This window comes from Notamacropus eugenii, chromosome 3, assembly GCF_028372415.1.
Source record: "Notamacropus eugenii isolate mMacEug1 chromosome 3, mMacEug1.pri_v2, whole genome shotgun sequence".
In the NCBI taxonomy this organism is placed as follows: domain Eukaryota; kingdom Metazoa; phylum Chordata; class Mammalia; order Diprotodontia; family Macropodidae; genus Notamacropus; species Notamacropus eugenii.
In genome coordinates, this window is record NC_092874.1 from 295,909,247 (window position 1) to 295,931,517 (window position 22,271).

The following is a 22,271-nucleotide window of genomic DNA, read 5'->3' on the forward strand; positions in this document are numbered from 1 at the left end:
TAACCTTTCTATACACCCTGAAGGGAAAATATGCAGTACACCTCTCTGGAGCTTGGTTCCTTCACAGATCTAAGACACTGACCAGGATAGAGAGGTGCAAACCATCGTAGTTCAATTATTGACTGGACTTCTGCTAAAAGAATTCTGGGTAATGAAAAAGCGGCAGTTTTATTGTCAACAGTGTCTTTATTTATACCTACAAAAGAAAACAAGATGGTATCAAAAGACAATTTACAAACTGAGAACAGTAACATAGCTTTAATATCCTGCGCCTGAACATTACACATCTAAGAATCTTTCAAGTCAAGTCTTAATGCAACAGGAATGTGTTCGGAGCCCAGCAAGGGCATGAACAAAAGCACTGACCCCACACAGAAAGCCACTGACCCTTCAGTTAGAGAAGTCCACACAGTGAATAGTCATGGAGGGGTCGCAAGCAACCCACAATTCCACAGTAAGCCCCTTCCTCCAAAGGGTTTCAATGAAACAAAAGCAACTGCAGTTATCATGCAGGTCCTTCTGAACATGGACTTAATTTAAGAGCAGTTGGAATCTGCATTTGGAGCCAAACACATGAGGACACAGGAGGCTGATGCTCAAGGATGACACAGGAGGGACCTGACCCTTACAGATGTTAGAACCAAGCTGCAAAAGCTTGTGAGATATGCTGTTAATCTCATTTTACAATAAAGCAGGAACAAACTAACCACTGTCTTGCTTGCCAAGAGACCCTTCTCATGAACATCAGCTTTTAAGAGCTATGAGAGGGCAGACTACCTCCCTGGCACACTTCTGCATGAGAACTCACAGGTGAACAGTTTCACATCTGTTTGAGAGGAGAAAAAAACATCTACAACAGACTGATCAGTGCTCAGGACAGCAAAAGTTCTTTGGGGGCCTTGGTTTGAAGATACACAGCACAGGGCAAACTTTTTGCCACAGTAATAGGGGTCATTCCCCACCTCCCACCCCACATAGCCTCAACTTTTACGACAGAAGAAAAAAAGATGGGGCAGAGAAATGGAGAGTAAGAGGAGAAAAGGAAATATGAATGCCAAACAGCTTACGTGTATAGAATTCCAGCTTATGCTAACAACCTACCTGTATGTTGCACACTTAACCAGACCTTCGGAAGCCTCAGAGGACCTCCCCTTTAGAAAATCAAAATGGGGAGAGACCAAGCCCAGATCTTATCAATCAACAAGTACACTCCTTCAGTTGAAGAAATGCAGCTGAGACTCTGAACAATCTCGTAACTGCCCGCAATAACCAAACAAAGCCTCTCTCACTGGCCTATGGGAGAGGTGTTTGGGGGTTCTGCCACTTTGCCAAAGGATGTCAACACAGTAACTAGTTAGGGAGAGATGAGAAATTATGTGAAACAAGGGCAGGGAATTCTCTCCAGGTTCTGCTGTTCCTGGCCCATCTGCCAAATGAAGTTACATTAGAGAATAGACAACATGCTTAACTACAAACAGGAAACACTCACCTACCTTCAGATGGAGAAAGAGCAAATTAAATGCTTACATTCCAGTCTTTCCTAACCTTTCCCTAAAATACTACCTACCTGTAAAAACTGACCACAATAGGATCCTGGAGAAACATACCCAGAAACTCAGTTATAAAGGTCTATAGAAAGTATAAAGGGAATTTGAAACCAATGAACTCAGAACAGCTCTGCCTAATCCCTTTTGGATAAAAAGATAATAAAAAGATAAAGGGATGATAGGGAAAAAAGGGCTTTCCACTCTAGCTCTGTAAACACCGATGTTAACAGGAAAACCCTGTTCACTGCAGACTCAGAAAACACTCTGCAATTAAAGGTACTTTCTATGCTGCAGGTAAATGAATGGAATTAAATGGTTAGTAAAAATCTGCTTTGTTTCATGGGCATTTCTGTCCATCTTGCCCACAGCAGCTGTCTGGAAACTGACTTTCACAGATGGTCCCTGGCAATGTGAGGAATAGAAACACGGAGCTCCCACCCAGTTGCTGAGATGCTGTACTTTAACCATCACAGAAAATATTCATGGCTTTAAAAATTAAAGACACTCATCTTAAATACCAGCTTGTATTTCCAGCCATAGTTAAATCCAGATTCTCAGCAATCTAATTTCCATGACATTATGGCTGACCATCAATGGTTGCTTTTCAATAGTAAGAAAGGCAGACCCATTAGAGAAGACCTTTCAGGGAAGTGTGTGACATGGGAGGTGGGAGGCAGAGTTAAAAACCCAATCCAATTTGAATTTGGTTGCCATTAAATGTTTAACAGGCAAATATCCAAGTAAAACAAGCACACCTTAAAATATGGGAGCTTAGAAACAGTACCCAGTGCCCATTAGAAGAACTCAACTCCAAGCTAGTTTCCGAGAATTTAGAACATCGTAACAAATGCTCTGCAGGCTCTCTCCCTGCACCCAGGTCAAATGAGCACATGAAAGCATGAACATTGTGCTCTGGGCTACATTGCAAGTCTCCCACCCCCGCAACTCCTCAACTTAGACAAAACAAAAAATGGGCCAGGATTGAACTGCCTAATGCCCAGTTTTTTCTTTTAACAAAAGAAAGCTCAGCTCAAATTTCCTCAACATGCAAGAAGTTGGAGAGGGGAAAAAAGGGAACCTTTCCAGTCAGCTATATATGTATGTATATACTTATGTTTGGTTTTTTTTGTTTTTTATTTTTTTACAAAATTTCTAATATGGACTGGATCATTTTGGCGGGCAGAAGAAATCTGGCAGTGGAATTCTAACTAACCTGCATGAAAGACAAATCACAATGGTTAAAAGAAAAAAAAGGGAAGAAAGTAAAAAAGGAAAGAGAATTCCTTTAAATGTAATTAAGAGGTCTGGACATATCTCACCACCACCTGAGTGGTTTCATTTACGGGAGGGAGGAGGAGGAGGGGGAGGGGGAGGATACTGGTAGGCCGTCTGCCCCATGTAACCTATCATGTTAGTAGCCCCAGGAGGCTGTGGAAACTGCTGAGACATCAGAGGCTGTGGCTGCTGCCCTGACCGGCCCAAGCCACTATACTGCTGGCTAGAGCTCTGAGAGCTTCTCCCGGCTGAGGCAGTACTGCTAGCGCCATAGGTGCCAGCCCCATATTCCTGAGCTGCGTAGCCACTGGTGCCATAAGCAGCTGCCCCATAGGTGCCTTGGCCATAGGTGTATTGGCCTGCTTGAGCTCCAAAGGCAGAGTTGGGACTGCCATAGCCACTCCCATTGGCATAACCAGCTCTGTCTGTATCTCCACGATCACGATAGCTTCCAGAATCTCTACGGCTACCATCTTTAACTCCTCGAAGCCTTCGGTCACATTCGTCCTGGTACATCAGATTGGGATTGTTGACTGAAGAGGTGGTGCGGTATCGAGAACGACCACCTAAAGGAATGAAGTAGGATTTTAACACAACTGAATATAATCAAGTGGACAAAAGGACCTTATAATTTTCCTAATTCTTATAACTAAGGCAACTCCCACAAGTATGTTCTAAAAAGTTATGCAGCAATTATTTTTAATCATTTTCTTTCACTTCCAATTACTCTAAGGAGACCCACCAAAGCTGGATCTCACCTATCACCCAGGGAATTGAGCAGTCAACTTGGAAATAAAGCTCTTAAGTGACTCCCCATTTTCCCCGCTGTTCACACTACACATATTAAGTGCTTTCTTTACATTTAAGGATGTGAGCTAAGCAAAATCTCCTTTTAGAGGTTTAGGTGACTTACACATGAGCTTTTAAAAGTCAGCAAAGTAGCCAGCCAGCTGCACTGAACTGGGAGTGAGTTGACTGATCCAAGTTCTATTTGATTTTCTAACACTATAATTAAAAAGCTTTCTGCCCAAGTTTCTACAACCATCAAAATGGGACCAAAATTATTCACCCTTCCTATATGGAAAATAAACAGCTTACAGTACAAATTAGTGACACTGATAAAACTTTCTGCAAATAAATACAAATATTTTTTGCTCAATTTTGAATGTTCTTGCATGCACTTCTAAACAATTAACTATTGATTTTCAGTAATCATGGTCCCTGAGGCTGGGAGTCAGGAATCTAGCAGAAGACACTGGAGAAGGAAAGGGTAGGATGAAATTCTACATATTGTGATCTATTTTTTTAATGGACAGGGTGTAATGGATTTCATTATTAGACCCAAGATCCATCCATGCAATATAGGACTGAACTGTAACTTTCAAGAAAGAAGGGAAGGAAAAGAAAAAAAAACTAGTTTCCCTTCCCTCCCTCCTAAAGCTCAATAAAATAAAACTTCCGAGTAGGTAGCTGAGTTTCACCTGCTCCCACTGGACCAAAGCAGAGATATTAACTATTCAAAGCCCCATCTAAGAATGTGAAAAACTCCAGGACTTAAATCTTACCCCCACCTCCACCACCTCCTCTGTGGTCCACCAGCTGCATCAGTTTGGGGTTGATGGCCTGATTGGCCTCCTCTAACACTTTGATTAGTTCCCTAGCTTGTTTTAAGTTTCCTGGGGTGAAGAATGTGTAGGCGGTGCCTTTGTTGGTGCTACGGGCTGTCCGGCCAATCCGGTGCACGTAATCCTCTGAGCTGTTTGGATAGTCATAGTTGATCACAAACTTTACATCTTCCACATCTTCAGGACCAGCGGTGAAGCCCCAGATGGGGGTTGAAGTGGTGGGAAAGAAGGTAAAAGAATGTGCCAACGATAGGTGGGAAGCAGGGATGTAGATGACAGCAAGAGGAGAGAAGGATAAATTAGTAACCACACTGAACAGAAACAAAACAGACTCATCCCAACAGAGTAAAAGAGGGAGAAACGAGATTAGTTCATCTTGGGGACCCCAGAAGTGGCACATCACTCCCAAATGGATGCAAAAGTATGTAAGCAACCATCTCGTCATCTCTGTGCTGAATCAAAAGCACTGAATCAAAAGCATAGAATGATAGAAACTCTCCAAAAGACACCCTCTGTTGAAGAGCCAAGTGAATTCCAACCCCATCCTCCCTCTCCAACTCACTAGAACATGGAGCAAAATGGTACCATTTTAAGTAAGGGCAAACCACTTCGACTCTGTTGGGAGAAGCCCAGCAAAATATAACAATAATATTACACACTTACCTTCAAACCAGTTACATGGCAAAAACAGAGCTGCATATACTTTCTTATGACTACTTTGTCAAAGGAGCTTAACAACCAAAACATTTCATTTTATTAACTCCCCATCGTTCAACCTTAGAAACACTTGTTACAAATTCTGTCCACCTAATTTTTCTCAAAAACTTGGAATAAATGATCCTTCCCTACCTCTTTTTCTTCTAATTACCATGAAAACATGTTACAATAAAATTTTACTAAGCTACCAAGTTCAGTTTCTGATGATCTTGCTCAACTCAAAGCTGTGGTTTAACTCAACCAAAGCTTGTCTAAATAACCAGGGAATGAGATGAATAGCCAATTTAGAAAATGCCACGAAACCTTGAGATACATTCTGGCCATCTCTAAAAACTATGTAAATGTTAGTGTGATGCTTGAAGTCGTAAGAAAACCTATTTACTATAACAAGCAAAGTTAAGACTGTCATTAGAGTCCTAATGTTTTGTGGAAAAAAAAATCTGCATTTTACAAAGAATATTCAAAAAATATCCAAGATAAAACACAGATTTTTGTGATATAAATAGTTAAAAAACATTCTCTGTTTGTTACCAGACCGATGCACACTCCCTCCTCCTTTGGGAAACCGCTGCAGCCGATCCCGTCTCTTTGCCTTTTATTTTTGGCGGCCTCCTTTCGAAAACTCCGCCCTCTGACACGGGACCACTGGAGCGCGGGGAGCATGCATCAAGGGTCCGTGGCAGTGAGAAGTCCCCACACGCTCGCTCTGTGAACTGGCTTAGATGCTTCTCTGTAGCCCCATTTGGTTGCCAAGCGCCGGAGAACCTGGGTTCGGGTAAAAATTTCAGGTCCTCCAACGCCTCCCCCCGGGGATAATAGGGGTGATTGTAGAAAAAAATAATGAATAAAAATGTAAAAGTCACATCCAAAGGGTCAGACTGCATCTATTGCCCAGACTGCATTAATTTCAGGGGGAGATGATTTATTTTTTTTAAAAAAAAGTTTATATAACTTGTTAAAGGGGATAGGAAGAAAGGGGCATTATGTCTGTTTCTTATTACAGTAAAGGCTCCTCAGTCTTTGCTGACTCCTAAGTCCTGAATCACACCAGAAAGAGTGAGAAGGCAGATATCACAGGGGGCAGCGTGAGTCTCCAGCTAGGGTCGTTGATGCAACAGAGCAAAAAAAAATTGTGCAAAGATAGGACAGGAGTAAGATAAGAGGATGGGAAATTTTGGTCAACACAGCCACATCTTCAGAGCCAGGGTAAATAGTCTGACAAGCAGCCAACTGTATGCTCTGTGGTCAATCCCATTCCGCATGTCTGTCCACCAGTAGCAGAGCAAGTTGTATTATTGCACTGAAGAGCTTTCTTAACAGAAAGCATTGGGGACTGTAGTCAATAGTTCAGATTCTAACACTTGGGAACATCTGAGGGATAAGGGAAGAAGGGAGGGGACCAAAGGCAGTGATGGTTCCCCAGACTAAAAAGGTGGTCCTGTGTGCACACAAGAGCAAGTATAGGATTTGGTTTCTCCAGACAATTATGCTCTGATCTATCTGTGTGCCACAAAGGGATTATCTTGTTGCCTTTAGAGAAGATGTAGCAGGGTAAGAAATACTCTCGGGGTCACATACCCTTTGGTCAGACCATCAAAAAAGCCTATGGTTTGGCCTGCAGCTCGGTCATCAGTTGGGGAAGGGGGGAGATGGAAGGGGTGGGGAGTGGGGAAGAGGATGGGGACAGAGGTTAAGAAATATGCTCATCTAGAGCGGCTCCGGACCACCCATGCAGAGATGCCCCGAGCCTGCACTGAGTGACGTGCAGCTGATAGCAAAGCTTCTGTTAGAAAACAAGACAAAAGAAATTCAATGTTTTTAGTTTAACCAAGTGAAGTTTAACAAAACAAGATTTTAGAAAGACCAGGGGAAGGAGTTTTCTCTCTGACAGTAACTAATGAAATTCTCAGAATTGAACTTACCTGAAGGGAGCATTTAAGAAACCACTGTTTACCAGGGAGGGAGAGAAAAGGCCTGGTGACTCCGCCAAAATATTGCGCCCCTGTCTACACGAGGTAGACGCCTTCACTTTCCAGATCTCAGAGGACCTTGGTCACAAGCTGGCCAGTTTATTTTGTCCTCCTTTTGATTTTACAAGGCAGCAAACAAAGGGGCCCAAACAAGCACAGGTGCTGTTTAGTAACAAGAAACAGACTCGGAGACCTTCCCGGCCCCTACACTCGGGTGAGTGGGGGTGGGGGTAGGGAGGCTGGTGACAACATGGCGGCCAATTAGGTTGGTGGGGGTGCAGGGTGGGTGGGTGGGCGGCAAGTTTATTTTAACTGTCTAGGCGAGATGCACAAAGAAGCTACCAGCACATAGCAAGCCTGTTTAAAAATCACCATCACTGAAAGCTTTGTTTTCCATATAAACTGCTTCCAGGCCTTAGCCCCTTCTCCCAACAGGCCCAAGTTCTCGCTGCACAGGTCGAGACATGACCTTCTGAGGGCAGAGACAGTCTCCAGTCACGGCTGGGAGCCACCACCTCTTAGAGGAGATCAGCAATGCTTTTTGGGTAAGGGTTGGAGAAAGAGAAGTCTAGAGAGGAAAAACGTGCCAACACACTTGGAGTTCAGTCTCAACATTTGTCTCATGAAGTTCGATGCCTTCACAAGGCTCCTTTCTGGTCTTTCAAGATTAAGACAAGGCTCCCAATTACAGAAACCTGACACCAAGTCAGACTTAATTCATGAGTGAATCTATCTACATACTTTAAAGTAAAGGCTGGCACTGCCAAGTCTCACAATTAAAAAACTAAAGTGGCCCAGAGATGTCTGGGTATACCTGAAGTCACAGTGGAAGGCTGCCAGGAGATTCATTTTTAAAACTGGCAGTAACTATATGTTTACCACAAAGCTGGAATTCAGTGCCCAAGATAATCTATTTCGTAGCAGTCAGTGATAAAATTGGGCAACGGTGATTGACTAAGCCATCCGTACAAGGATATGCTCAAGTTTTAATTACTAAAGCCCAACAATCCATTGCAACAGTACTGTGGAGCAGAGAAACAACAGACGCAAACTAACTTCAGAACTCTGCCTCACAGATAGGCAAGTACCACAAAAAGGTTGGAACAGGGCAGATAACCTTTGCTCAGCTGGCAAGTTATCAAGTTATCAGTTACCAAGAAGAAAAGCTATGATGAAAATGCATCAAAGCAACTTCTGAGAATGTTCATATATGTTTTCCTTGGCTTGAGCTGAAGATGGCCAACCTCAAAACAACTTGTGCTGCCCAACCAACAAGTCTGAGAGAGCAAACTGGGGGTGGACCAGAATGCACTGCTTTGCTTGAACTGACTGAATGTCTCTTCTCCCTCTTCAGTAGTCATGCCTAGGCCTTGCTGCAAACCAAAGCCTGTTTTTGTTAGGAGCAGGAAGAGACTTCGAACATGTTAGGAAAAAAAACACCAAAGATCTTTAAAATTACTTGTGGGGGAAATCACGCTTCACATCATTTAAAAAAAAGGTATCTAAATACATATAGACTCTACTTTGAGGTAATAAATAAACCTCCCAACCAAAAAAGATACATATACCAGTAATAGGCAAGAGACACCTATCTGTACAAACCTAGCCCACGAGAGGCTACATCCGTAGCAATGAGGATGGGAGCCTTCCCAGAACGGAATTCTGAAAGACAAGAGCCCCCCCACCCAAAGTTATGTTAACAGACCGAAGAAGCATATTTTTCAAGAAAATCCAATAAACATTTCTTCTTCCATTCTGTCAGATTAAAATTTGAAGTAGTATTCCCCCTAAAATTGCCACCTTTTAAGTACTGTGCACATAACCCAGACTCCCTATTTTCTGGACCAAATTCCAAATTCAATTTAGAGGCGGTAGGAAGTTTGGAGATGGTTCTACTTCAAACCCCTCATTTAAACAATGGGGAAACTGAGGACTACACCAGTAAGGTGATTTGTCTATGCCTAAGAAGCAAAGTAAAGCTGTGAATCTAGGTTTTCCCTTTTCCCAATTCAGTACTCTTCACATTCCCAACACTTTCTTCTAAAATATTCACGAAGCTCCATCAGGAATGGAGGAGTCAGGAATAAACTGCTTTGGGGAAGACAGGCACATTCCTTTCAAAAGGGGAGGTCACATTTTATCCCATCTGAGTAACTTAATAAACCAGAGAAAAAAGGACTATGAGGGAAAAAGGAGCAGATAACAGAAAATGGGGAAACATACAAAACTTCTGCTGACAGTGAGTGATACTGAGCCCTACTTTACTTGGTAGTTTAAAAATATTTTTTTTCTTTTCCATCATGGTAGTCTTCCCTCGAGAATTGTGCTTTAATTGTGTTTAAGGAGTCAGAGAAAAGTATTTCTGAGCTATTGGTCTTGATTAATAAGAGAAACAATAATATTTCATCAAAATGTTCAATACTCAGGTATGCTCACCATTGAGTACCCAATCTCTTTCTGGTTGACTCTTGTCTCCATGAATACACATAGCTGGCCATCTGTCAATGAAAATTGACCTTCATTTTAGAAACCATACTAAGAAGGAAAACAAAGCCAAGAAAATATCTGTAACCATCAATTATGTTTTAATGTTTTTTCAAGGTTTCCGCATCAATATGTCATGGCCATTTTGTAAAGCACAAAGCAAATTGTTAATGGAATACCATTTTAATTTTACAACTCATAACAGATTGAAGCTGATGGTCCAACACCACACTCACCCATCTCTGCGCATCCTTCGGGTCAGGTCATCACACCGTCTCTTTGTCTCCACAAAGATTATGGTCTTATTTTCTTTTTCAGCCATTATTTCCTCCATCAGCTGGATCAGTCTGGAAGGCAATCATGAATTCTATGATGCTTATCTGCTGAATTACAATGCTCACTAATGTATAAGCACCCTGATACTACTGATTTGGAAAATCAACAACAAATGTCAAAAAATAATTAATTGGACTACTCGTAATAGATTATTTGAGAACAGCTTCATACTTGTGGTCCTTTTCGCTCTCCATGCAAACATCCACAATCTGCAAGATGTTGTGGTTGGCACTAAGCTCCAGATTCCCCACATTGATCTGGGTGTAGTCACGAAGGAAATCCTCAGCAAGTTGTCGAACCTCTTTTGGCCAGGTGGCACTCCACATCAGGGTCTGTCTGTCAGGCTAAAAACAAGGACAGTGTTGCCTGATGAAGGAACTTTTACAGCTAGAGAAGAGGAGGGGAAAGTATCAGTTTTACATACCCTGATTTGGTCCACAATCTTTCGAATCTGAGGCTCAAAACCCATATCAAGCATCCTGTCAGCCTCATCCAATACAAGGTAAGTACAACGGCGAAGATTGGTCTTTCCTGATTCCAGAAAATCTATCAGGCGACCAGGAGTGGCTATGCAGATTTCAACACCTACAAAAAGAAAATTCAAGAAGGGGGATAACATTACTTACATATCCAACAAAGTAATGAGTTAAACAGTCAAGAGCTTAAAAAAAAACCCAACAAAACTGTCACAGCTAAGAATAAGAAGCTCAGCTAAGAACCAGCAGAAATTTAAAGGTATAACATATACATCTATGAAAAAAAGCAATAGGAAAAGATCAAATTCAACCTTGACAAGCAGCAGTCACTACTGTCAGGTTTAGCACTAGGAGGGATATTGGAGAGCACCTAGTGTGACCTTCCCATTTTTATAGAGGTAACTGAAGAGCCCAAGTGGCGATTTCAAATCTAGGACTCTTTCTACAACTTCTAAGACCCGCTGAACTTTCCATTTCCTCAATTATGTCTCATTTTTACAGCACATCAAAGTTTTCAATGGCACCATACTGACACTGGCAGTCAGGGATAACTTAAGTAACTGTTAAACAGATACAGTGATGCTGCACAACTCCAGCAGCCCCAAAATCTCTTGTACAACTAGAGAATAGTTCATTTCTTTTACATGAGAACTGTGCTCCACTAAAAAAAAAAAAAACAACAAAAAACAACAAAACTATTACTCTATTCATACAAATTAACCCCTGGACTTCAGTAATAATGAAGGGAAAGAGGGGTGGATATTCCCCTCCACAAGGTACCTAGAGCCAAATGAGGATTTCCTGTCCTTTCCTCCAATCAGTCAGACCCTCTTTCCCCCATCATCAACAATTCTGGAAGGAATACTGTCATTCTCCTCTACTGCATCCCCCAATATACCCTTAGAACCTCCAGTTCATCTATAGCTATAGCCTCCTATTATATGCTGTCTCCTCCAATTATAGCATGAGCTCTTTAAGAAAAGAAATTATCTTCCATTCACATTTTGTAATACTGCGGATTACATTTTAATTATAAGATAATTTCCTTATATATCTTCTTAAATGGCATATTCTTAAAAGTGAATTTTATTATTCAGTGAAGCAAAAAAAAAAAAGACTAGAAACACCTTTTTACTTTTATAATGGAAGCTAATAGGAAAATATAATCTAATTTATTGACATCTGCTTTTCCAGAAATACAGCTATAACTATTCTGTAATATATACATGCATTTTATACACAACGAAAGAGCTTTTGATTTCTCGTTACCTCTCTCCAGATCTCGGATCTGGGGACCTTTCGGAGCACCTCCATATATGCAAGTACTCTTCAATCGAGAGCATTTGCCATAATCATCAGCTACTTGCTGTACTTGCTGGGCCAGCTCTCGGGTAGGCGCCAGAACCAGACACTGCAAAATAAAAAAGAGGATGTATATAAAACACGCCTCACACAAGAAAGAAGGGATTAAAACGAAATCCTCAAACAAGCGTAAACGACTAAAACAAACACTCCAACTCTACTTCCCCTAGAGGAGATTAACCTTAACCACTAACATCAACCATTCCATGTACATGGTATGTCTTGACTCATCAGTTACCCTGTAAAGTTTGTACATATAAACTGACTGTGTACTTTCTCTTGTTGCCCTATAAAAAGCCAGCAAGGTGCTCCGAACATACAGTGTGCATCTGCTAAATACTCTCAGCATTTTAACTGCTTATGTGGGCTCTGGCAGATGGCTTCTTAGACTAAAAACAACAACAAAATAAGACTTACAATTGGGCCATCCCCCCTCTCCAAATATGGCTGGTGGTTGATATGAACAATTGCAGGCAGCAAATACTGGAAGAGAGACACAAAGAAAACTTGAATAAACCTTCATGCTTTCAGTTGAGCATTTACATAGCATTTTAGGGTTTACTTTTTTCACAAGTGGGTAAAATATCACATAATGAGATATGAGAAAGCTTACGCCAAGGAGGCTGATCTGCATAAGGTTGCAACAATACTAGTAACTGAGGAAGGACTTCCAACACAGGCCTCCTGAGTATCATATGCTGTATCTGCTCTATTACAGGACACTGTCTTTTCACTTACAACACATCAAATTAAATTCAGCTGAAACCTAGGGGAAAAAATTTCTAGTTCCTGTATAGTCAAGGTTCTGCCACTTCACAAAGTCCCCAAAGTAAACCAAGGATCAGTATCAACACACTTAAATACATCATTTACACAGATAGCACAGGAGAAAATGCAATTCATCAACTGGATTAAGAAAAGCTCCCATTTATGTAAATTTGAAAGTTTATAAAACTTTCCTCACAACAACCCTAAGGCATAGTCAATTCTTATCATTCCTGTTTTATAGATAGCAGGAATTACAGGAGAAACAAATTAAAAGACACAGAAAGTCTGGGAATTTGCTAACTGTGCAATTCAAACTAGGGTCTCCTGGGGACTTCAGTGAACTCTCCACTACAGAGTCTCCCAGCATAGAATTCAGCAACTCACAGAGGTAGACTAAACGAATACAGACTGTTAAAGTGATATGGTTCTTGGTACTTACTGCCAATGTCTTCCCAGAGCCAGTTTGGGCAATGCCCACCATATCACGGCCACTAAGGGCCAGTGGAAATCCCTGGCACTGAATTGGAGTTGGTTCTGTGAAATTCTGATCCATTAACACATCCATCACATACTCTACAAGACAAAAAAAACCAAAACAAACATAACACTTCAACATTTAAAGGGACATGAACACGAGTAATAGTTGTACAAAACTCAACTGGGGAATAACCTCGTATTTTGCCACTTCCTGTAGCAATTCAGAGTCAGAATCCTACAACAGTGTCTCCCAACTGTTTTGGACCCCTGAACCCCCTACCTTCCCATTAACTCATATTCAATATGAAAGGAAATAAAGTCTAAAGTTTGCCATGCACATGCACCTAAGAAATAAAAGATCTATAAGCACATTCAGTATGAATGAGACATGCTTCTCCAAAGGACACAACAATTTTGTCTTTTTGGTAGAAATCAAGTTTAAAGACCAGATAAGAATGCCCATGCGTTCTTCTGGACAGCTCCGTTGTCTAGGTGCCCAAAGCACAGCGCTGGTTAAGAATCTCTGTTCCAACTAATTCATTGTTGGTGGAGCTGTGAGCGCATCCAACCATTCTGGAGAGCAATTTGGAACTATGCCCAAAGGGCTACAAAAATGTGCATACCCTTTGACCCAGCAATATCGCTACTAGGACTATATCCCCAAGAGATCATAAAAATGGGAAAGGGTCCCACATGTACAAAAATATTTATAGCAGCACTCTATGTAGTTGCCAAAAACTGGAAGTCAAGGGGATGTCCATCAATTGGGGAATGGCTGAATAAATTATGGTATATGAATGTAATGGAGTACTATTGTGCCATAAGAAATGATGAACAAGAAGACTTCAGAGAGGCCTGGAAGGACTTATATGACCTGATGCTGAGTGAAAGGAGCAGAACCAGGAGAACTTTATGCACAGCAACAACCACAGTGTGTGAGAGTTTTTTCTGGTAGACTTAGATTTTTGTAATAACCCAAGAACTTCTGAAAAAAAAAAAAATCCCAATGGTGGACCTCAAGGCAAAATGCCTTCCACACTCAGAGAGAGAAATATGGAAGTCACTCACATAATGTAGCAGATCATGTTTGTGTATGTGTATCTGTTTGTGTATCATGTTCTGATTTGTTATACGGATTCTTTCATTTATCTTAGTCTGACTACATAGCATGACTATAGTGAAAAGATACTCAATAGGAAAGTATATGTAGAATCTATACAGAATTGTATGCAGTCGTGGGGAGGGAGGGAGGTAGTGGGGGGTGGGTGGGGAGGGATAAAATCACAATTGTATGGCAGTGATTGTTAAACATTAAAAAAATAAAAAAATTAATTAAAAAAAAAAAAAAAAAAAGAATCTCTGTTCCAAAGGAATATCTCTTAACAAGATCATGTGAAGTTCACAGGAAAGCACACTTTAGAACACTGATGGTATCTATCACTCTCTCTTCTCTCAAGCGCCTTTAGGATTTGACAAATTTGAAATTCCTAGTCACTAAGAACTTTATGATCTACAGTCTCCCCATACCCTTTAACTTGTTTAAAAAAAAATCAATAATGTCTAGTGTATGAGCCTGAATGAAGGACCTCACCAGTGTGGATACTCCCAGGTCACCCATCAAAATCTGTGCAGGGTCCTCCAGTTTAGACAGCTGCCCATGTTGTCAGATAAGGGTACCTGGTGTCTACATTTAATCTATACAAAATTACCAATTACCTTTCCTGTTTATCCTTCGATCAATTAAATAAATCTCCCCCTTCATCAGTTTCTGTATCAGTGGTCTCTATACACAAGAGTCATAAATACTTATGTGAATAACTTGACTAAAACGAATACTTACGTGGGAAGTTAGCATGATGGAAGGCAAACACTGGCTTAGGACAAACATCTCCCCCTCTCACTGTGATCTCCTTCTTCCGGCGCAGTTCATCAACCTCGTACTACAGTAAGATGAAACCAAGCAGGTTGGCACAAAGTTTCTATTTGGGACAGTCATGGTATAGCTTCCTTTAACTTGGCAACCATTATGGGAATTTCCATTTCATTAAAATAAAGCCAAGTATCTACTAGGAAGCCTTTAAAATGCTGTTTTCCCCTACCAGTTTTAAGCATGGCGCAGACTAACGGAAATCTTTTGAGGAAGCTAGTGGTGCAGTGGAAAAAGGGCTGAGTCTGGAGTCAAGAAGACCCAACTTCAAATCTGGCCTTAGACTCTTATTATGTGACCTTGTCTTCTGCTCATCTCAACTTCTTCAATGGTAAAATATAGATAATAACACCTATATCTCCAGCTGTTTTAAGTATCAAATGAGACATTCATAAAAGCACTCAGCACAGTGCCTGGCCTATAACAGCTACTATATAAATGCTAGTTATTCTTAGTTATGGTTTGAAGTAACTGAATTAAATTCTACTGGATTATACTGAGGCATAGGAAGAGGTCAGCAATTCCCTATTCATACACAGAACTTAATGAGATGCACAATATAAAACAGCTATCCTTGTTCAAGATTGCATTTGTTTTTCCCACAAGATTTTTAGCTGGAGGATACAGAAAGATATAGAAGAAACTGGAAGATACAATAAAGGTATAGCAAAATCTTAATTATCTACAAATGGTCAAAGAAGTAGGTATTCCAGAGGCCTTATCATTTTTCAAGGCATCCTAACCATGTTTCAACTCATGTTGTAGATGGAAATTAATTTTTATGTTTACATTGTTTCTTAGTAACAAAACTGTATCTCATAGCCCTTATCCATTTGATGTTTAAAATGACCCTGTAAAGTAGTAATTCTAGCCCCATGTTACAAATGATCAAGTGAAGCTACTGCTTAACTCATTGCCGGCCATACAGTAAGTACTTAAGAAATGCTTTTTGACCAAAGGGGGGGAAAAGAAAAAAAGCACAGTATTGTGTTCCAAGTTGGATAACTAATCAAAGGCAAAGTCAACTAGTCTCCCCAATCCTAGACTGATGTTCTTCCCACTATGAAAACCCTCCTGTAAATGTTCATTTTTCTTTGATTTGGAATTTCTCAGGGCTCTAGGGTCATCATTAGGCCAAAAAAAAAAAAAAAATTTTCATTTTATCCTTTTTGTCCATTTGTCAATCAAAGTATAAAATACACAAAGAATAGTTTGACGAAGCTCTGGTAAATTTAGCTTTTTATTCTGTATCATATTGTAATAGTTCAAACTCAGATTATTACAGAGTGAACATTTGGAATGGAAATAAGCAACCAGATGGCTCTATTTTATAGTTTACTATTTATTTAGCACAAAGTAAAGCAAATATTGTACTAAGTATTCTCTAAGGACCCTTCCAACTTCAAATCCGATGAACCTGACAAGACATTTACAATTAGGAACAATACCAGTTCTCATTTCCTGGCTCTCAAATATTACTGTAAGTGGTGAATTATTTGTACTTTCCAAATATACTGAAATCATTTTATTGCAAAAATGCATTTTATACTGATCAACTATAACAGAGGTAAAGACATGGAAATAATAAGAGACTCATAGCATGTTAAGATAAAAACCACCACTTAAGTACATGCTTGCCATTTTATAATTTTCTTCATGTTTACAAAACCCACTGTAGAAACTTACCGGGGTAAGCCTGGCCACCTCAGGGTGTTCCACATAAAAGTTCTTCTCAAACTTTGGCAGCTCACTCAGATCCCATTTCTTTTTGCGCAAACGTTCCCCAGGATTACCGAATTTCTTTGGAGGTAGGCCTCCACCTCCTCTTGCTCCAAACCTAAGCCCATCAAAATTAGTCCACTTTATTTACATTTTTCAAAAAGTACACTAGACCCTTTCTTTTTAAAAGTAAAAGATTAAATAAAATATTAAATTAAACCTCAAATGCCATTCTAGACAGCTACACCTGCAGACAACAAAATCTGGCTGTCTAAAGTCTTCCTCATCAATGCCTTTTCCATAAAACTGAACATCAGGAAGTGAGGAGTCGGCTCTCCCAGTGTCTAACATTAGGATGCTCTTCCTTCCCCACCTTGTAACATGCCATGCTTAATTAGATTCTTCTTTCACAAATCTACTCAGAACTTATTGCTATGGAAGCAATTCTGGAAGTCCAACTTTATAATTAATGCATGGCTTATTTTTAAAAGTCCAACTGAGTCTCCAACTTTTTCCTGTAATTCAAATTATTAAAAAATCTTGATATACATACACAATTACAATCTTCTCTAAATATAAATAGGAAAGGACAAAAAGGACAGTTCCAACTTGTTTTGAAGAATTAAAATCACTCATGTTCCTTTGAAACCACTGGCTTATTTCACAAAAGAATCTTTCATCAGTGAATAAGAACCATAAAGGAAGTTCAAAAATGAAACCAGCAAAGACAGCCATTTTAGCTAAGTAGCTTAATAATGGATCTTTTCCTCCATCTCTGGATAAAGCCAGCTTGATATTTATGCATACAGATCACAGGTATCAGAAAATAAAATATTAAGGCCAGCAAACAGTTAAGGAAATCTACATAAAATGTGGCATTTTCCTCCTAATCTTTTAAGTAAACTTCTGAAAAAGATAATTTGAAAAATTATTTTGGAGTATATAATATTAAATGGAAAAATTCCTCCAAATAAAAATTATTCAAATTTGCTCTTTAAAATTACTTTGTAGCAGTATATTAAATGAGGTCATGTAAGCAAAATGTCTAGTGATTGTTTACACATTTCAGAATGAAGATGTTCCTATTATCCGAATATCTGTATTCACTTTCGACAGTTTAAAGCAAACAGAACAAAGAGATTTCATTGGAGAAAAAAGGTTTCGTTCTTTTCATATAAACAATCCCCAGCTCAAACAGTCATTTCAACGGCATCTTCTCTAGCCTACACCACCAAGACTACAGAGGCAAAGCTAACAGGTTCTTCTCCAAACAAGGAAGCAAAGGCCTGCGTTTGGGTTGGATTAAATCTCCCAGCTATCCATTTCTGGTTTAGTTCTAACAGCACTGCTCCATTTTTTTTTAAACTAACAAATAAAATGATGCACCTATTTTCTTAAGAATGTCAGACCTTTGCTCTTGCTATTAATACAAAATTATTTTATTATTTTGCACTAAAGATGGGTGGTGATGGGGTTTAAAAAAATTGTCTGACACTTTATGTATTTGCTTTCATAATAATGTGTTTAATAAGCCCAACAACTCTCTTTAATGATTTAAATTTTACTAATTAGCAATTAACTAATTATAATCTGTCCTGTTATATCAGAAAGTTTCTGGATGAAACCATTATCAATTGAAGGCTATTCAACTCTTTCAAACACATTTATATCAATGAAAGCTAAGCCAAAAAGGTTGCCCACATATGGATTTGTATGATCTATTCCATCTTTAAAAAAAATAACCGTTCAAGTGGGCTTTGCAAGAGTACAATTTGGGGGATCGGTAATATCCAACTTCTTACCAGTTATTTTTGGATGCTAAATATTTATGTAATTTTATAAAATTTCTGGTACGTATTAAAAGGATGCTGAGAAGCTGCTGGCCAGAACTTTGCACTATATCACAAAAACAGCCATCACTTACTTAACCATACCCATTCCTGTGTATATCGTTTAACAATTTAGTTATCTGGGCAAAAATAAGTTGGGATAATTGAGAAAGGAATGAAAAGGTCTTTACAGGCACCTAAAATGGCACCACTTTATTTGTACTAAGGCAACTGTTCTGTCATTTGAAATTTATGGAGGCATTCAGGAATAGCGCTAAGTAATGAAACAAGAATCAGAAGCTGCTATCTTCTCCTGATAGTTACACCTTAAGGTACATTATCATGAAATATATGTATCTGGTATTTGTATAGAGAATAGGCAAATTCAAACCATTTGGCTCTTCAACAAGCTAAAGTGACATTGAGAGGCAAAATCAGACATGATCCTATTACTATATATTTCAATATGCTGCAGACCTGATCTATTGGTTTTTAGTTTAAATTTCTCCAGACCCCACTCCCAAAAGATTTTATACCACCATTTAACATTTTGAAAGCTTAGAATTAAGTAGTTTGTATAATAACTCAAATTTAAAATTCACCTTCCCAAAATCTGAACTTACAATGAGAAAGCTCAACTGACCATATTAAGGATCCAGTAGGAGAATGGGCCTTGAGTCTTTTAAAAAAAACCAAGACCATTACCCTTCATACCTGATTTAAGACCTGTCAAAGAGGCAGCAACTGGCTAAATACCTTCTGTATTCTCTTAAATGGGCCCCCAAAGCACCTTCTTCAGTTAAAATGCTACAATTAAAGAGTCTACAAGTAGGAGTGCATATTCCAAAATGGCAGCACCATGTTTCTTTGAATCTTCTTAAGATAGAAAATCGACATTACTCTGCACTGGTGGAATCCTCAATGCAATGAACAAATGTTTTACTTAATGCCCACTAGATCTCCATCAGAAGAGAAAAGTCAAGAGTAAGAGTGGGCAATCAGTATACCTGGCTACCTTCCAGGCCAGGGCCAGTCAATGAGTCATGTGATCTAGGGAAAGTCCTTTGACCTGGCTGGAAGCTGTTGGCTTCCAAGATCCCCTCTAAGGATCAAGAGAAATGCAGCACTATACAAATTAAAGGATTATTAACCTGCCAAACGACTTTAACACATAAAGAACTCTGAACCCAAAAAGCTAGATACTAGACACCCTTAGCTGGAGATGCCACAAGAAGCTAAGGCAACAAACAGAGGCAACAAGGGAAAATGCTAGTCTTTCTTTAAGCATTAAGTGCCCCCCAGGTGTTAAACCTAAAACCACAATATTCCTGGCCCCTACGGACCTTCCATTTCCTCCTCAATTTGATTCCAAATATCCCTCTTTATTTCCCCACCATCCTCTGGAGCACAGTAGTTTTTTTCTGTAATCTTTGTTTTAAAAGGGTTTTTAAAAAATCCTATTTCTGTATCTGATGGGGGATTCCTTTCTTCCCTTCACCACCAACGGCCCCTTGGAGCCCGAGATCGTGAGGATCTTGGCACTCGAGCCTCGGGGCCAGGTCCTGCTCAGCTCCACGGGGAACTTTTCCGGGCCTGGTTCCTGGCCCCTCCCCCCACCTAACAGGATTGGGAGCGGAGGGAGAGGAGCGCCGCGGGCTGGGCCCTCCCCGACCTTCCTCTCCTGCGGTATTTCTGCGGGCCCTCTGCGGACGGGAAAGCGCTCCCCGGGGCCGGGGGGAGGAGGGGGCAGCCTCCGCCACCTCCGGCAGGGTTCTCGCCTCCTTTCCCCGCCTCTACAAGGCTCCGAACAAGGTCCACACCCTCCCAGCTCCAAGGCCTAGGTTCCTCTCCGCGCCTCGGTTTCCCCATCTGGACCCGGGGCCAAGTCGCCCCGGCCGCCCCCTGAATAAATAAGGGCCGTTTCCCGCGCCGGTCCTGCCTCAGTCTCCTCCTCCGGGGGTGCCCGCGGCCTCCATGGTGACCCCCCCCCCTCCGCGCCTCGGGGTCCAGCCCAGTCGGCCCGCCCCCTCCCCCTGCCTCGGTTTCCCCGCCTCACCCTCCGCGGTCCCGGTCCCGGTCGCGGTCTCCGAAGCCGCCTCCTCGCATGGTGGCGCCGGGGTCGGGCAGCGGGGCGCGGCCGGGCGGGGGCCTGAGGAGCAGCGAGGCGGCGGCGGGGGCGCAGGCCGCGCGGAGGGGCCCGGCGGAGGCGGCGGCGGACGAGGCCGAGGCGGGCCCGGGGTTCGGAAGCGCTCGCTCCTCGGCGACGTCTGCCGTCGTCGGCGTCGCCACCGTCGCCTGCGGTCGCGTCGGAGACGGGCGCGGGGCTGGGAGAAGGCGGGCGCGCTGCGGCGGCGGCGGCGGCTGCGGCGGCTCCTTCCTCCCTCAGCGGCGCGGCTCCACAAAATGGCGGCCGCCGCGCCGTCTCCAGCGCTACGCACGGCCCAGGCGGCACGTAAGCCGCTCCGGATAGCGCGCCCCTCCCCCCGCCCCGCGCGCCCCCAGCAGAGGGCCCCGGCGCCATTCCCGAACGCGCGCCACGCCGACTGCGCAGGCGGCCGCCACCCGCCGCCCGCCAGGGCGCCCCCGAGCTACGCAGCGCGCGTAGAGCTGGCGCGCGGCCGGGGCGACGACGTGGCGTAAGCTGGGGCGGGGGAGGGGCGGGGGAGAGGGGGAGGGGCGGGGAGCGGCCGGGTCGCTACGTAACATTCCTGGCGTCCGCAGCCCGCCGCCCGCCCGCGACCGCGGCACTGCGCCCTCTACGTAGTGTAGCGGAGGTGGAGAATACCGGGTTCCGGCCTCCACTGCGGCGGCGTCGCCGCGACGACAATAACGTCCTCCATGTTGCGGGCTTTGGAGCGCCGCCGTCCCCGCCCTTCCCCCCGCCGCTGTCCGCAGGGCCCGCCCCTCCCCCTAACTCGCGGTGCGCCTGCGCACCGGACCTCCCCCCCACCCCCCGCCTCTTTTCGAGGTGCCCAGTAATTATCTAGCGCTCGGGCTAGCAGGCACACTGCAGGCGCTTAATAAATGCACAACGAGCTGGCCGCTGAAAGCCGGTTCTCCGGTCCAAGCCTGTCCCTGAACTGGCACTGGATTGGGTTCCCTGGTGCGCCCCTCCTTAGACGGCAGGCGGGGGAAGGGGGGGGAGGTTTGGTGTCTTTAGCGAACCAAGAGCTTGGTTACCAGTAGGGGCTTCATAAATGCTTCGTGACTTCCCTCTTTTTACCCCAGAAGAAACCGAGGGAAAGTGACTGGCCTCGAGACCCACGGCAGGATCTGAGCCCGGACCTCCCCGGCTCGGGCCGCAGGCTCATTCTCCCTCCAGTTGGACCCCACTTTCAGGGACGCCTTTGGAGTGGTTGGTCGTTTCCTTCAATTCATTTTGAAGAGGAGGAAACAGGGTAGGTGACTTGCCCAGGGTCACACGGCTACCTGGCGTCTGGGGTCGGATTTGAACTCAGGTCTTCCAGACTCTAAGCCCAGGGCTCCGCGCTGACGGCGCACCAAGATTGCTACAAAGTGTCAGTCCTTAGGCTAGCAGACGCTGGGAAGGAGGTGGGCAGGCTGGAAAGCGAGCTGCGCAGGACCTGCTGGCCCCAGTCCATCCCTGATGGAGAGTGAGGTCCAAGGCAGGAGGCCTCTGCCAGAAATGAGCCGGTGACCTTGGCCAAGTCACTTCTCTAGGACTCAATTCCCTCATCTAAAAATGGAGAACTTAGATTTGGCATAATGTTCACCATCTCAGATGATTCCTGGCTAGTT

At 42.6% G+C, this 22,271-nt stretch overlaps 1 protein-coding gene across 1 annotated transcript; it reads right to left on the reverse strand.

Moving 5' to 3' along the window:
- Nucleotides 1-166: 166 nt before the first annotated feature.
- Nucleotides 167-20,890, reverse strand: DDX17 (DEAD-box helicase 17). The gene is made up of 13 exons (XM_072656136.1): nt 20,569-20,890; nt 16,651-16,801; nt 14,878-14,977; nt 13,000-13,133; nt 12,210-12,275; nt 11,700-11,841; nt 10,379-10,539; nt 10,126-10,298; nt 9,855-9,965; nt 9,571-9,632; nt 8,737-8,796; nt 4,388-4,624; nt 167-3,388 (listed from the first exon to the last, which is right to left on the reverse strand). The coding sequence occupies exons 1-13, from the start codon at nt 20,616-20,618 to the stop codon at nt 2,883-2,885; spliced, it is 1,953 nt and encodes a 650-aa protein (XP_072512237.1). The 5' UTR covers nt 20,619-20,890; the 3' UTR covers nt 167-2,882.
- Between the last annotated feature and the right edge of the window lie 1,381 nt (nt 20,891-22,271).

Excerpts from the sequence above, each read along its gene's own strand:
- DDX17 (XM_072656136.1), bottom strand. The coding sequence starts at position 20,618 with ATGCGAGGAGGCGGCTTCGGAGACCGCGACCGGGACCGGGACCGCGGA. Across the intron at positions 14,978-16,650 it reads AGGTGGCCAGGCTTACCCCG|TACGAGGTTGATGAACTGCG; the intron begins GTAAGTTTCTAC and ends ATCTTACTGTAG. Across the intron at positions 10,299-10,378 it reads AGATTGTGGACCAAATCAGG|CCTGACAGACAGACCCTGAT; the intron begins GTATGTAAAACT and ends CCTTGTTTTTAG.